The 16,795-nt window shown below is 37.8% G+C and overlaps 1 protein-coding gene across 5 annotated transcripts in view; it reads right to left on the reverse strand.

Annotated features, from left to right (window-relative positions):
• Positions 1 to 16,795, reverse strand: part of DIP2B (disco interacting protein 2 homolog B) — a 239,528-nt gene that overhangs the window by 50,732 nt on the left and 172,001 nt on the right. For 2 of the 5 annotated variants that reach the window (XM_081249860.1, XM_081249858.1), the window contains 9 exons: positions 15,877 to 16,089; positions 12,968 to 13,123; positions 12,363 to 12,485; positions 8,317 to 8,514; positions 6,778 to 6,869; positions 4,971 to 5,081; positions 3,180 to 3,303; positions 2,458 to 2,567; positions 890 to 992 (listed from right to left, as the gene is read on the reverse strand). In XM_081249860.1, coding sequence (XP_081105986.1) covers positions 890 to 992; positions 2,458 to 2,567; positions 3,180 to 3,303; positions 4,971 to 5,081; positions 6,778 to 6,869; positions 8,317 to 8,514; positions 12,363 to 12,485; positions 12,968 to 13,123; positions 15,877 to 16,089 — 1,230 coding nt within the window. The remainder of the gene's footprint in view (positions 1 to 889; positions 993 to 2,457; positions 2,568 to 3,179; positions 3,304 to 4,970; positions 5,082 to 6,777; positions 6,870 to 8,316; positions 8,515 to 12,362; positions 12,486 to 12,967; positions 13,124 to 15,876; positions 16,090 to 16,795) is intronic. The other 3 variants (XM_081249856.1, XM_081249857.1, XM_081249859.1) reach the window with 3 other exon arrangements.

Genomic DNA, 16,795 nt, shown 5'->3' on the forward strand with positions numbered 1-16,795 from the left:
TGAATGTATTATATAATAATCAACTGCATTTGTTAGCATTTTGATTGATTTCATTACACACACAAACATACATACATATATATATATATATATATATATATATATATATATTTTTTTTTTTTTTTTTTTTTTTTTTTTCGGTATGCAGGCCTCTCACTGCTGTGGCCTCTCCCGTTACAGAGCACAGGCTCCGGATGTGCAGGCTCAGTGGCCATGGCTCATGGGCCTAGCTGTTCCGCGGCATGTGGGATCTTCCCGGACCGGGGCACGAACCCGTGTCCCCTGCATCAGCAGGCGGACTCTCAACCACTGCGCCACCAGGGAAGCCCAAACATATATATTTTTAACCAAACAAGAATGCAGCTCTATAATGCTGCTATAATGAGCATGTATTAACTTGTTTCATTCTATGAAAGGAAAATAAAACACTAAAAAAATTAATGTTGTGAAGAACATTCTAAGGGACATAGTCATTCCAGAATATATATCAACACATCTAAAGTCCAACAACCCAGAATACATTTTTGTGTTTTAATTTGTGTTTTTTGGTAGCAGAATTTCTTTGACTCTAACTCCATACAGCTGGTGGCAGCTCTAACGCATGGGGAGATGGAGGTACCTGACATTCCGCAGCTAATAAGCACATGGTTTTAATTAGTTTTCTATTTCTGCACTCAAGAAATCATGCTTTACATATTTGGTTTGCCCAGAATTTTAGTTTCTTTAAATCACAGCATATTTGTGAAAAAGAAGAAAGCAAGCCAAGAATGTGTCTTAGCACATTTCCCTCTGAATGTGGTCATTAACTGGAGTCCAGTCGCCGAGCACTCTGCTCGAAGTCACACAGATCTGAGCTCACAGTGCAGGCAGTCACGGGGTGAAGTCTGACCTTCAGAATAATTGCAGGCCTGGGACAGAGCTTGGCAGTGAGACAGCATTGCAAGGCGGGACACTGTAACTCCCATTACACTCCCTTCTTTGCTTGTTTTATACTAGGAAAAAAACACAAAAACAAAAACACAAGAAACAACAAAATGGGTTATTTCAAATGACAAAACTAGAATCCAAAAACGAAACCCTGAAAAGCCATGACGATGGGCTGAATTTAACGTTTCATATAAATATCTGAGGCTACACACTTGGGCCCCAAACTCTAATCACACAAAGATAGGACTGGGTAATGTCAAAGCTCAACAAAAGTATGTGTGAAAAATTCTTAAAAGTTTAATTAGTTGTCAGTGTGAAGTGGCTGCTAAAGAAGCTAAAACAAACATGTGACTTCAGCTGGGTTAACAGAAGCACAGTAGCAAATACAGGGCAAGAGCAAGAGCTAAAGGTGTGGAAGTGTGGTCCCTGTCTATCAGCAGCTCCCGGCTGGGAGGGGAGACTGGGAAATGGCCTATTCACTCCTCCAAATCAATCAACTATAATTTCGCTTTTACCTCGATGCTCCATTCAAGTTGCTTTTTACCAAGATCAGTCACATTTTTATTGTTAAGTCAAAAGCACATATTGCATACGTTACTTTATCAGACCTTTCTGTAATATCTGACACCTCCCTTCTTGACACTTTCTCCTTCCTTGGCTTTTGTGATACTCCTCTTCCTATTCAATATTCTCTCTCTCTCCTTTCCCTCCACTTTCTCTGCCCATCCCTTGGATGTTGGCATTCTCTGAACGTTCTGTTCTTCCTCTTCTCTTTTCACTTTAATTCATCAGGGTACCACATTCCTGATGACTCCCAATTCTCTACTTCCAGCCCAGACCTCTCTCCAGAGATCCAGACTCAGAGGATCAACCCTTCCCCTCGAATGACCTGTACTCCTGTGAAACGCAGCCAACACCACCCCTGTACCTTTCATCCATGAAAACTTTTCTTGCTGTACTTTCTATCTTAGCGAAGGATGCCATCCATCATCTATCCAGTTGCCCAAGTCAGAAACCCAAGTGTCTTTCTTGCCTCCGCCCTCTTCAGTTAGTCACTAAGTCCTGTCTCTTCCCTACACTAACCTTCAATACCAAACCCTCTAGCCATCTGTTTCTTCTTGCTCTTTATCTGTTAAATTTATTCTTTTCAAGCACAGCTATTTGTCCTCCTCATTTCTCTAGTCTCTTGCTTCCCATTACCCCCCACCACTCCCATCCCCAAAGCAGCAGAAAAATATCTCTTCCAGTAAAGCATTTCTTAAACCTCTGAACTTCTCTAAGTCTTTTGTAACTTTCTTATATGACAAGGATCAATTTCTTTGTTGTCTTTCTCTTGAATATGTATTTATGTTCAAAATAATTAGAATAGAAGGGCCACTATAAGGCATTTTACAAGCCAAAAGATGGAAATCTAACAAACCAGGAGGATCTACTAACATTAAAACTACAAAGAGTTAGTTTTAAATTCTGTGGGACAGCAATTGAAGCCAAAGGAAAAGCCAGAATGTACATCCTAGTCTCAGGACTTACCTCAATGTATGCTGGTTCTGTACCAGCAGGTGAGATGTGGGGTTGCCAGTCTTTAGGTGGCTTTGAAAGGTACTTGGAATCTGTTACAACCCATTTGAGCCGGGGCCAACCTAAATCAAACCCAAAATAAAAACTGAATTGCCTAAGCCATCAGGAAAGGAGTTCACCATGAATTGGTCATTTTAAATATCAAGAGACCAAATCAAGGTCATTTTATAATCAGTAAAATATCTTTATTAGTGTTTAGTGATAAATCACCAGACAATTATACCTTCTTTCAAAAGTACAATCGTTCCACATGCTAATTCCAGGCCTTGACATTACCTCAACAACTGGGAGGTCCATTTGGCAGTGGAAGTCCACTGAGGTTAGTGGTCTATCCTCTGTCTCTACATGTAGCATTTAGCTTTAGTGAACAGAGTGGTAGCTTTTCCAACCATCAGCATAAAGGTTAAGGGTGTGGGCTGTGGAATCAGACAGATTTGGGTTCAAATCACTGCTCTGCCATATATTAACTGTGACTTTGGGCAACTTACTTAACCTCTTTGTGTCTCAGTTTCCTCACCTGTAAAATGGGGATAATAATGGTACCTACTTCATAAGATTGTGAGGATTAAATACGAAAATATATGTTAAGTACTTAGCTATTATTAAAGTAAAACACTAATTAAAGCACTCAGCTTTAATTTTTAACTGATAATTCAGGTACAAATATTACTAACCTTTAAACTGTACAATTTCTCCATTCTGGGTTTTTGGCAATCCCTTTAGACAAACTTCACTGGTAAGAGCTAAGGCAATACCACAGCTTCCCAGCAAGAAGCCAATCTGCTGCCCTCCAGCATCCTGTGGAGAAAAGATAATGAGCAAGGTAGGGGAGTGAACGTGAGCATGCTGAAGCCCAAAACCTGACACTTAGTAACACTCTTGGCACTTGTGTGACACATTCATGGAACCCCCTGATATCTGGCAATTGTCAAAAGCCAGTGACAATATGTTCTTCCAAATAATTTCTACAACACAATGATTTCCTGAGTGCAAATCACATTTTATTAATCTGACACTGCTAACGATGAATTCCACCAGCCAAATGTGACCATTTTAGTTAATGGTCAGCAACACTCCTCTTTCAGATTAATCTCAGGAAATGAAATAAAAGTGAACATGGTTAAGTTGTCTTGACCTAGCCATACCTCCAAATCCAAAAGCAAAGCAATTCAGGTCAGAACAAAATAAATAATGTAAATGGACACCAAATGTACAAATTTACAATGAAAGTGAATGGACGGTTATACCCAAGTCCATATACTCCTTATTATTCTATTTTAAAGGAGGTAGATTTAAGCCTTACAGCAATAGCTGAGGAAGAAACCAAAAGAGATAGCCTAAAGCATTTCCATTAAAATTTCATCTTTAAAGTATCATTATGAAACCACATAAACATTGCCAACTTAATAATTTAAGAACAACCCTATGATTTCCTGACCAATCTAAAGATACTATACCAATCAACCAGAGTCTCAGGGATGCTACCAATTTTTTTATTCCTTTCAGAAAATAATTTTTTTCTTATAAATCCATAGTCTCCACCATATTTGTCTTCACCATCAACTCCCAATAATAAACTGCACGAGAAAATTAGGGTCAAACAGCTCATGGAGAAATCATTCAGTTAAACTTTGACATCTGCCACATATGCTTATTTTAGTAGGACGGATGTGTGGTCAAAGTAAATTCTGTACCCCAGAGTAGTAACACAACATCACTGCATCGCCGTTCGACTTAATGGAGGCCCTAGATGTTATGATACAGTTAAGGGAAATACCTTCACAGAAAGGTTTCACCTATTGTAAATGTGGATTATCTATAGTCTCTGAAGCAAGAGTGGTACTTTTTTTTTTAGGATTTTTTTTTGATGTGGACCATTTTTAAAGTCTTTATTGAATCTGTTACAATATTGCTTCTGTTTTATGTTTTGTTTTTTTGGCCCTGAGGCATGTGGGATCTTAGCTCCCCGACCAGGGATCAAACCCACACCCCCTACACTGGAAGGCGAAATCTTAACCAGTGCACCACCAGGGAAGTCCCGAGAGTGGTACTTTTTTTGTTGTTGTTGGCTGTACCAAGTGGCTTATGGGTTCCTCGACCAGGGATTGAACCCGGGTCCACGGCACTGAAAGCCCGAGTCTTAACCACTGGACCGCCAGGGAATTCCCAAGTGTACTCTTTATAAAATGTAATCATTGAAAAGTCAAGTATGTCCCCATAACTTTTAAGTGATATATAATACTAGAAAAATTCTATCTTGGTTGAAAACAGGTTATTTTCATGAAACTTATAAATATTCATAAATAAATTTTCTACAACTTTCATGTTTTTAGAAAGTGAAGCTAAGTGTACTTAAGAAAATGGTCAGACTATTTTTTAATGTTGTAACTGAGTCAACTGATCCAAGAACCCAATGCCTGCCATGTCGCATCAGGCTACACTTCTCTTAAATTTAGCAATGTTACCTTTCTGGTAAGAGGTACCTCTATAGGCACTGGAATCACTTCGGCCAGGAGACATCCATAAAAAGCCACCATAAACATGACTGGATCATTGTTGGGGTAAACCAGGGCTACCTATAATACATAATGACATTCAATACAGAGGAATAAGAGGAGACTAACACTTTCACTGCCACTAAGTGATAGATTTATATATGACATTTAGCATGAACACAATACATCAAACTATTTAATGGCCTAAAGAAAATTAAGTTATTCAGAAGGATGCACAAATCTAAAAAGATCTCTGTCATTCCCATGATTATACTAGGCACAATTCGGGGACTATAATGCAATTCATCATCATCACCATAAGAATTTTTCATTTAATTCTATTGGTGATTTAGCAGTAAACAACTCACCTTCAGTAGTAAGTTAATTACTTAGAAAACCTAAGGCAATTTACTTTAGTGCAGGGCTAAAGCAATAAAATTAATGTGATGGATCTCTCTAGATAAACTAACATATTAAAGAATAAGCCTTATATCTCTCAGAGAGAACCTACAAGAATTGATGGACTCCATTACCACCTTAGGGCAAACCTAAGGTTTCTTACTTTTTAACAAATTCATTGCATTAATCCTTACTCACTTAACCAACAATGCAAGTATACTAGCAAGAAGGCATTTGGTAATAGGTATAAGCAATACTGGCAGAAACCATTATGAATATAAAGTTAATTCATTTACAAAAGATAAACAGTGAAACCTCCATAATATGTTCAAACCTGTGATCTCACCTGTAATGCATCAGAGATAACTGAACCTTCCTAATTTCCTCAAGGAATGCAAAAACACAGAAGTCACGATTGTTGTGGAGTTTGCTCCTTGGCTTGGATATTCACAGATTAACATTTGAAACTTAATTATGTCATTGGACTTTTGTTTTTCCCTTTCCTTCTCTCACTTACAAATTCTCTTAACTCACTCCCAAGATAAGTTCAGTTCTGAACCTTCTAGAGTTCTAAAAAAAATACTAAATCCACAAGACATTTAAACAACCCATTTCCTTTCTGCACACAAGTGTCCATGTTGTTAGGAAGACACGAAATTACCTTCTTTGGGTGAAGATTATGATACACTCACAAGTCATACTTAAAAGTAAAAGCCATACTTTAGATGTCCTTTGCCAAAATGCAGAAGTATTAATATCTTTAAAAGGCTAGTTTAGGAAATTTTGTAATCATGAGCCTACTAAAATGAATTCCGTTGTGTATGTAGCTGGTGTTTCATTCTACAAGTCCAAATGAAAAGTAATGTTTGATGATTAGAAGTAATTTTATTTAGAAAGTGAATAAAACCTTTAAATATTGAAAAAAATTTTAATGTCACTTCTAATTTAAAAAGAAATTAATGATGTCAATTTGTTTCTTCTTAGAAGTAACATAAGTCTCCTTCCCTGTCCACACAAAACCCCAGAATATTGTTTTGAAAGTTTTGTGGGGCATTTTTCAAAGAAAAAATCAAAGAGTAAATTTGATTGCTATTTTTGTTGTCTAAATATTGAAATATTTATTTACAGAAAGACTTAGGTTTCTTTTTATTTTCATTAGTAAAGAGACATGTGAATATCCTTCAAACTATAAATGCAAGAATTATAACCTGGGTTGGAACCAAACCATTTTCATTTTCTAAGAGTAAGAGTTATATAAATTGTGCTGTTGTACATTAAAAATCCAGAATGTGCATGCTAGAAAACAATAAACATCAACTCCCTAAAACAAACAAACAAAAAACCCCCAAAAAACCAACCAAACAAAAAAACCAATTACCCTGTCTCCAGGTTTTAATACAGGTTCATTTTTGGTCCCCAGCTTATTAAGCAGTGTGAAGGCCAACTTTAAACTTCTGCTCCACAACTTTCCTGGAAAAAGAAAACAGTCATATAGAAAAACACAGGCCTACTTCAGCAAGAGGGCATTCAGTTCATCAGCACACCAAATGAGATAACGGCCACTAGCAAATGATACATTAGACAAGCATCACCCTCAACGCACAGAGAGGTCCTCTGCCGCAAAAACTGCTTTACAGTCACTCTAGTTTACGAAAGCCAGTGCTGCCTTCAAGCAAAAATGAAACATCACCGAAAGCTCACTGTGATTTAGATAATATTTCAAATTCTTCTCTGAAGTAATCTGAATATCTTTAGAAATAATTTGATGTGAGGTGATCAGATTTAAAGGGAAGGAAACAAGTTTTTATCACAGGACTGAAAATCAGAAGACAGCTTCTTTCTAAGCTTTTTCTGAAGAAACACTTACACATATGATACTGGATACCTGAAGTAAGTGCAAAGCAAAAGTAGGCCTCAAATGACTGAGCATTCCATACCACTGTATTTCAGTGAAAACAGACAATAAAATGGAAATTAACTATGTGAAACATGTGGATATAGTCAAAGATGTTAAATAAACATGTAAAGATTTGGCTAAATAACTGCTTTCTTAAAGGGTACATGGATGAGATTAATGTACAGCTTCTGAAATGAATGCTAAAAACAATTTTAGGGGGAAAAGCCTACTGTTCCCCTCTTCCTGCTCCTTTCCCCGGCCACCCTTAGAAATTCTTATTTTAGATTATGAAGAAAGTGAAATCATTTTATTTTGCAAAGATATGTTAGTTTTACACACAACTCATTCAGAGGGGTATTGAAGATGGAAACTCATGTCAATCTGTACAATTCTTTAAATAAAAACTATTTCTCTAAAATATTCTATATGGAGATCTATGGACAATGTATACCACTTGTGAAGGGAAAAAGGAATCTGTCTGAATAAACTAGTACAAAATCTCACAGCCCAAGCTGAATCCATTCTTCTTGTTATTTAAAAAAAGAAATAATAAAAATAGTTATTTTAAAAATTTATAAAACAAAACTAAATGGAAAAGTACTGATTCTTTGTTCGTTATAGAATTTTGTGCCTATTACATGCAAGAGGCAGGATGAAGTAAATGACAAAGATCTAAAAAGTAACCAATTTCAATTTTTAGATAAAACCACCTGATTTTTACCATACGCCATTAATCCTGCCCAAATGTCTTCCTAAAATCCTCTCCTAATGTTTAAACATCAATGGATCTAAAAAGTCTCTTTCTTCTTTTAAATATCAGCTGGCTTGCAACAGTCCCTTTAGCAAAAGAAAATATTTGGCAACAGCTGTACTTAGAACTTAGGATCCTATTAAAATAATTTAAAAGATCTATTGAAACACAATGACCAGTAACTGCTAAATAGCAAGATAAAAACATTACCCATGATAATCTGAAGAACTATTAGGAGAAAAGGAAGGAACTGGACTCCTGAAACTCACCATAAGTAAGAGTATAAATTGGTTTCCCTGTTACGTCCAGTGCAGTCAGACAGGGGCATTTTGCCTGAGTGGTGCCCCAGCGCTGCAGGGCAGACTCAAGAGCAGGAGGCCAGTTACAGATGACTCCTAATGGCTCTCCCTTCACAGGGGTCATCTGCCGTCCCTCAGGCTTGGGTTGGTTGGGGTCTGGCTGAGGTACTGTACCAAAACAACCCCAACAGGTTATGAAAATAAGATCTGAAGTAAGTACAAATACCAACTAATACAACTTAGGTCTCTTATCTCAAATATATTTCCCCTTTCCCTTTATCTTTATCTGGCTTAAACTCACTCTGAGAAAATATAAAGGACATCGTTAGAAATAGTAATCCACAAGCTGGGCCTTAATTCATTTCCCCACATAATCGTAAAATCATATTTAATATATTTTACCCAACAAATCCTGACCCTGACAAAGCAAATGCCTGAACGTTCAAAAAAACACAAAGCATACATTTCTGTTTAGCAATTTTACAATTTTTAGTAAGCTTGTTTTTAGACCTTTAGTTTGTGTCCAATGTTAGAAAGCCAGGTTCCACCTCACCAGGTTATGTTTAATGATAAAGCATTGAACTATGAATCAGAAAACCCAAGCCTACATTCACTCTTTTTTTTTTTTTTTTTTTTTTTTTGTGGTATGCGGGCCTCTCACTGTTGTGGCCTCTCCCGTTGTGGAGCACAGGCTCTGGATGCGCAGGCTCAGTGGCCACGGCTCACGGGCCCAGCCACACCGCGGCATGTGGGATCCTCCCGGACCGGGGCACGAACCCGTGTCCCCTGCATCGGCAGGTGGACTCTCAACCACTGCGCCACCAGGGAAGCCCCTACATTCACTTTTTACTAGTGTGACCTGAGGCAAAATGAGTTACCCCAGCCTCAATTTTCTTCATCTATAAAATGGGGATACAACAGGGTCATATCGGACTCAGGCAGACAATGGGCATGAATGACAATGTTCCTTCCATGTCTCTACACCTCTGTGCACATCTCATATGGCCAATCCCTTTGCCTCCTGGTGAACTTGCACTCATCCTTCTCAGGATGCAGCTCTAATGGTACCTTCCCTGGGAAGCCGTCCGGGGCCATTCCTTCCTTAGTGCTTCCACACTGTGTGCTAGTGCACCCTTATTAAAGCACTGAGGATGCTCAAGAGCTTCTACTACTCTATAATTTTTTCTCCCCCTTTGACTGAGAGCTCTTTTTTTTTTTAAATTTATTTATTTGGCTGCTCTGGGTCTTAGTTGCGGCACACAGGATCTTCGTTGCGGCACGCGGGATCTTTAGGTGTGGTGTGCGAACCCTTAGTTGCGACATGTGGGATCTAGTTCCTTAACCAAGGATCGAACCCAGGCCCCCTGCATTGGAAGCGTGGAGTCTTAACCACTGGACCACCAGGGAAGTCCCCTGACTGAGAGCTTTTTGAGAGAAGACATGGTTCATATTCCTCTTATTACCTATAGTGCCTAATACATAATGGTTGCTCAATCAATGTTCATTAAATTGAACTGAACTTGGGGGACAAAAAAGAAAAGCACTAGGATCATTAACATGGGCAATTCCAGAAACTGGAGGTGACTAATATTTCATATCCTTTCCTATAGACAAAACTTAAATCCTCTTAATTTTTCTACAATAAACAAGTATTATTCAAACATTAAAAAGCAAAAAAAAAATCCTGTATTTTCATAGCAGGAAAGATAATTTACATATGGAACAAAAGGCCAAGTATTCACTGAGTGCCAATTATGTGCACAAGATGTGATAAATATTGAGAAGATAAATGCTGCACATATCATTCTTTGAACAAACATTTATTGCTTCTCATAATGCCGGGTACAAGGAATACAGGGTCCATGCCCTCTGCATGTCTAGAAGTATCCAGACAGTGGGGACGCACTCATACACAGAGCTAAGTAAACATGACCAGTGCATGACAGAGACAGGTACAGAGAGGGCAGAAGAGGGCCATGCCACCACCCAGCTTAGAGGATGGGGTCTCCTACCCGGAGGAGGTAATGCCTGAGCTGAGTCTTAAAGGGAGGGGAAGGGTAGGGATTAGCCAGGTGAGTAGGAGACGAGAGAAGCATTATAGAAGAGAGAACAGATGGAACGAGCAACAAGTATTAGAAGGGCAAATGAAATATGAAATAAATTTTATTTTACAGCTCAATTTAATGACAGGTTGGGGAAACTTACTTAAAATGTCATTCATTTTTTTACTGATACACAACTAACAGTTTCACTTCCCAACTCACCGCCCTAGGTAAATAACATTTGCATATTCTCAGACCCTAAACCACCAGATTAAGTATAAAAATAAACATGGGTGATTCTAAATAAACAGTTTTCTTTTTATGGACAGATTGTATATATGGTAGGCGTAGTTCTGGTCATAAAAGTCTGTACATCATTGCCATCCATTAGGCCTCAATGCAGACCCTGGGGCACACTCTTCCAGACTTCCAAAGACATATAGGTATTTTTTTTTTCCAAAGGTAATTGTCATTCAAATGAAAGAATGCTGCCTATTTAAAATTAGTGGAAAGCTGCTAGCTCTATTCTAATTGAGCTCAAGTATGAATATTGCTCAAGTATAACTCTATTAAACCTTGACCTTCACTTGCTTAGGCAATACACAGTACTAAAAGGACTGAAGAGGGTATTACTGGCACAGACACCTTGAAAACATCAGTCCATCAAGAAAGATGACCATAGTTCAATGAGTTTAGTGACTCCTAAAGAAACAGAAATTCATCTTAACCTCATATGTCAGGTTGCTTGTTGCTTCCTGCTGTACAAAGTGGGCTAAGACTGGATCTGGTCTACCAACATGCCTAGTTCCATTAAGGTCTGATGTGATCAAAGCCTACTCTTAGCCTCAGGACGTAAAAATGGACTGCAAAACTACCAAGGCTTAGTTCTTTGGATGAAAGCTTTTGTTAGATAGAACTATTAAATGGCCACCCTCATTCCATCTGTGCCGCCATATAGTTCCCTCCCAATCCTTCTATTAAATTCTATACATCATATTATTTTATCCCTAAATATTTTTAAAATTATTGAATGAATAAATCATTCTTATCACTTCCTCTAGGGAGCCTTCCCTAACCACACAGATGAAATGGAATTCTTCCCTTCTCCAAACTGCCTGTACCAGTTGATACATACATATTGACTAAACCCAGCTTTCACCTACAGTATATGTTTTGTCTAAATTGTAAACAACAACATGAAGGAAGAAGGAAGTGACTGTATTTTCGTGAACCTATTTCACCATCTACCACATTAAAGCAGATACATATATGTGTTGACTGGCTGATTTAACAAAACGACTGGGTTATAGCAGAAAAGAACAGGCAGGACTTCCCTGGTGGTGCAGTAGTTAAGAATCTGCCTGCCAATGCAGGGGACACGGGTTCAATCCCTGGTCCGGGAAGATCCCACATGCCTTGGAGCAACTAAGTCCGTGCGCCACAACTACTGAGCCTGTGCTCTAGAGCCCGCGAGCCACAACTACTGAGCCCGCATGCTGCAACTGCTGAAGCCTGTGCGCTTAGAGCCCATACTCCACAACAAGAGATGCCACCACAATGAGAAGCCTGTGCACTGCAACGAAGAGTAGTCCCCGCTCGCCGCAGCTAGAGAAAGCCTGCGTGCAGCAACTAAGACCCAACACAGCCAAAAAAAAAAAAAAAAAGGAATGGGCAAACTTTTGAGATTGACTTTGACACTCCTGTTCTAGGATAATGCCAAATATAAACAATTTAAAAAATTAGGTGTTTGTTCCTAATTTCAAAGAGCATATTTCTGTGTTCCATAGTTATCTCTTTGTTTTTCTCTGCCCCTCTTTACTTTTCATCTGAGATTTAAAATATAAAGAGCAGAAAGCTATGAACTCTTTCAACCAAAAACTATGCCTTGTTCATCCTTAAATCCTATTAATACCTAACATGTAGTAACTGCTTACGAAATTTCTAAGGAATATATGTGTTTGTCAATATTACCACTACCTTCCACAATTTCTTCAGAGTCATCCACAAAAAATTCTTTTAAGGGAGGCCTTTTGGGTCGTTTCAGAGTGTTGAGAAGCTGCTGGATTTTTGTGGATACTCTGCTACTGACAGGAACACCTATAAGGGAAAAAATGGTGAGTTAAAATTAATTGATTTTAGGGATATTTCAGTTCCTCTATTCTCTTAGGAGCTTTTATTTCTAATGATGTTTGGCCTTTGTCCACAGTCTCATTCTATTTCAACTGGGCCAAAGAGGTACAAATACGTACATTATCATTTTTATGACAACAGAGAAAAAATATGCTATTATTAATACTGTTTAAATATTTCATCTAACATCCCTTTTCTCTCATAGCATTCTTTTCTTTTTCCATACTTTTTGTTCAGAGTATCTTTTTGAAAGTATAGACTAAGTGTGAACAAGTGTTAGTGCTGCTGCAGTGCAGACGTTGAAAAGAGGGAGCTCAAGATGATCTGTGTGAGTAGGTCAATCACAGTATAGTTCTGCCACTGCTGGACATCAGGCACTGCTGTTTATAATTTGAATTTTTTCTGTTTAACTAATATGCCCTATTTAGCTATCAAACAGAGATGCCTACCATCAGCTGTATCCATGAGGCTGGACCTGTTGGATCCTTTGTGCATGCCTTTAACTATCCCCGATGGGGGTAGATCAATATTTGCTGGGCGTATTGAGGAAGATGATGACAAAGAAGAGGTAGTTGTAGTGACATCAGGGGGAGCAGAGAAATTCTCTAAGAGGGAAGAAACCAAAATTTAGAATTATATTACATTAGCAGTAAAAATAAGAATCTTTAAATCCTTTTTTTTTGGTTTGTTTTTTAAGAAGAAAGAAAACTACATAAATGGGACACTAGCTCCAATAAAGCAACCCTTAAAATCACATTTTACTAGCAAGATATAATGAGAGAGGGAGAGGTTAAGCCAGGGCATATCAGTTTTCTAAAATTATTACTCTTGAGAACTTGAGCAGCCTTAGTAAGATCAAATCGCATATCAAATATTTCTCAAAAACGCTGTTTTCTACACAGAAAGTCTGGTAGAAATCCAATGTTATAAAAATAACCATAATAAAATAAAAATTGCAAGTGACTTCAAAATGAAATCAAAGTATGATCATTATGGCTACTAACAGTCTAGTCTTCTGAGCATTTCTTCATGTTTACGTTGGTTTATTTATGTTTCTTCTTTCACTGAAGACAGAAATTGTGCCTTGGGAGTCAGATCGTTCAAGTTCCCAAATGAAGAAAACCAGATAAAATCCACTTTTAATTTTTATAAAATAACCAATAGGTTACTTGGATCTACTTGACAGAAAAGGTTCTTCCCTTGCTCTAAGCGTGATTAAACAGTGTTATATTCTGCTTCATGTAGAGATTCTTACTATAAAGAAATAATGATATAGTTGGAAGAGAGCCATTCAACAGGGATGTGTTACAAAAAACTTAGAAGAAGAAAACGAAAATTAGAGGAAGCAAAATATACAATTTGCAAGAATAATGAAAGGCCACTCATAACTATGAAAAAGGGAAAAAGCATAATATAAAGAATTTCTAAAACCAATTTGGGAGTAAGCTTTCCATGCCCCAAAAGTCTATAATTACTAGTTTAATATTTTTTAAAGCTTTAAATACTTTGCACAAGTATATTGCAGTATATTCCTTCTGTAGGATAATGTGATAACAAAGCTTTAAAAATAGACATTTTAATTTGACCCAGCAATTCCACTTATAGGAATACATCCTAAGAGGAAATAATCAAACAAATGCACAAAGTTGTGTGTTCGAGGATGTTCATTCCAGTTTCATAATAGCAAAAAACTGGATACTACCTTAAATGTCCAAAATAGGGAAACGGCTAAAATAAGCTAGGGCATAGCCATACAGTTGCATATTTTGAAACCATAAAAAAAACAGTATAATTCTATATTAATGATATAAAAAAATGTCTGTGATACACTGCTAATAAAAGCAGGTTATGAACATTATATTTAGTACAATTTCACTTCTGTAAAAACAAAAACAAAACCTTACATATTTATATGCAAATAAGGTCTAGAAGGATATACATGAAAGTGATAACACTGAAGTGTTATCCATACGAAGTGGGTTTGTAGATTATTTTTCCTTATATCTGTACTTTCAAATTTTTCTTTTAGAAACATGAATTACTTCTGTTAGAGCAGACATCCAAAAGGCAATAATGTTGGATACAATGGTTCCTGTGAGTACCTAAACCGGTAACTCTTCACAGAGTGGAAGCAATATGAGATATGAAGTCAGATGAAATCATCTTGTTAACAAAAATTCAGGTAAAGTTAACTGGGTACCAGGAAAATATTTTTAACAAGTGAAACTGCTCTCTTTTAGACAATCTGGGAATGAAACCTGGCCCCACCATGGCTCTGCTGCTTACCCTCCCAATAGAAGAGGTGGTGAGCATGCTCACCCGTAGCTGCTTCGGGAGGTTCAGTTAATTGAGGGCACAGCTAAGAGTGCAGGACAAGCCATCAGTTACTGGCACTCAGCCTTTTAATGTAGGCAAGCATACCCTCAAGGTAGCTATTTTCTTTAAAAATTATAGGCTTAAATTGAAAGGTTTCCAAGTTCTTCTTTTCAGAAATCAATTAATAGAATAAAGATATATATAAGGTGAAACAGGAAGGTTACTGATATAAAAATTAAGACACCAAAATGCAAGTGGATTGTTAAAAAACAAGGAAAAGTATCACAGACACATGATGTTCATATACATCACTTACTGCCATGTGTACCAACTAATTAAGCAAAAGCAGAGATCTGAACTGTATCTTTATCTGCAGATGTCACAGACTCTTAGAACACACACACACACACACACACACACACACACACACACACACACACACACACACACACACACACAAAGCAGAGCCAAGCGAAAGCTATACTCCATAGAGGAGCACTGGCAGCAGGTAGCAGCTCACAGAGTACCAACATTCTCAGCCTGCACGCTCTGTTGCAGCAATAGCACAGCAGCAAGGACAATAAATCCAGTCTTTATGCTAAAGACAAAAGGGTCTTATTGATATTGCCTTAGTTCAGAATTTGCTCAGGTTTAATTTTTTTTTGTTTGAGAGAATGCAGACAACAATCCTGGGAAAGTCTAATACGTTACATCTTTTAACACCTTTTACTTGCTGGAATATTCTCCAATAGGGATAAACCACACTAAGACTGGTGTTTTATCTTGCAGCTTGAGTATTGCTTATAGAAATAGCTATGGCTTCAGGTGGGCAATACTATGTACCAATAATGCAGACGCTCTCTATCATTCCAAGTGTAATGCTCGTGTTTTCCTTTTTTGCCTCATCAACTGTCATGTTCTTTCTGATTCTATTTTTTTTTAGGCCACCCTGAAAAATCTAATACAAATCACAACCTATTTCCTGGATACTGGGAGCCAAATGGAACATAAGTTGGGCTTCTCGGGTAGATCCAGCTCCTACCTATTCGAGTATTGGCAAATACATCAGCTAGAGACCCACTGGTTCCTTTGACCTCTCCATGGGACAGCGTAGAAGATGCGGATGAAGAAGTGGACGATCCCTGAATTGAACGGTTGATCCAGGACTCAGCGTTCTGTAAGCTCTGTTGCAAGGCAGCAGAGAGCGCAGCTTGGCGTCTCAGAGAGCCCTCATCCTCAGAGGCCGAAGACGTGTCTGTGTGGAATTAGAAAAAAAGAAGTTCTCGATCCTGCCTAGAACAGAGGGCTTTCAGATCTTTCTCATCGATCACACATTCAATTTTGACAGCAGCAAAAAACATTCATATTCTTAAGGTAGATTAATATGTAAAGTTGCTTGAGAATCTCAAGGAAAGGTTTATGAACCAAAGTCTGCAAAAATAAAGCAGCCAAAATCTAGAGGTAATTTTAAGGTCTTTTAAAAAAACCCATTTTAGAACATTTAAACTTCATTGTTTTTCTGTTCCGAGCTTAATCAGTATCTGAATTCTTCGGGCTTATCTCCTTATGTTCAAATAATTCTGAAGTGCTTCTATATCTTCCTCAGTCTCTTTATTAGAGAACCTTGTGATAGGCTGCTATACTGATTTTTGTAAGTACTTACTAATTAGTGTCTACTTAAAAGAAAATGATCTTGATGGGAAATAGAAACACTTATTTTTGTAACAACAACTAAAGTGCCAAATAGTGAACTAGGTGTTGAGGAACTGACTTATTCTTACGTGGAATAAGAAACAGTGCTCAGCCTGGAGGCATTCATGGTTTTAGTGGAAAAGCTAGCTGGTCACAGGGCACAGGTGAGCTCTCCAAACGTGACTGGAGAGGTCACAGATCTGTATTTCTCTCCTTGATTCCCAGTCAGAGAACTGTGAGAAATTCACTGATGTCTGTATTTAGACTGG

Source organism: Mesoplodon bidens (assembly GCF_964165515.1).
Source record: "Mesoplodon bidens genome assembly, chromosome: 11".
Taxonomy (NCBI): domain Eukaryota; kingdom Metazoa; phylum Chordata; class Mammalia; order Artiodactyla; family Ziphiidae; genus Mesoplodon; species Mesoplodon bidens.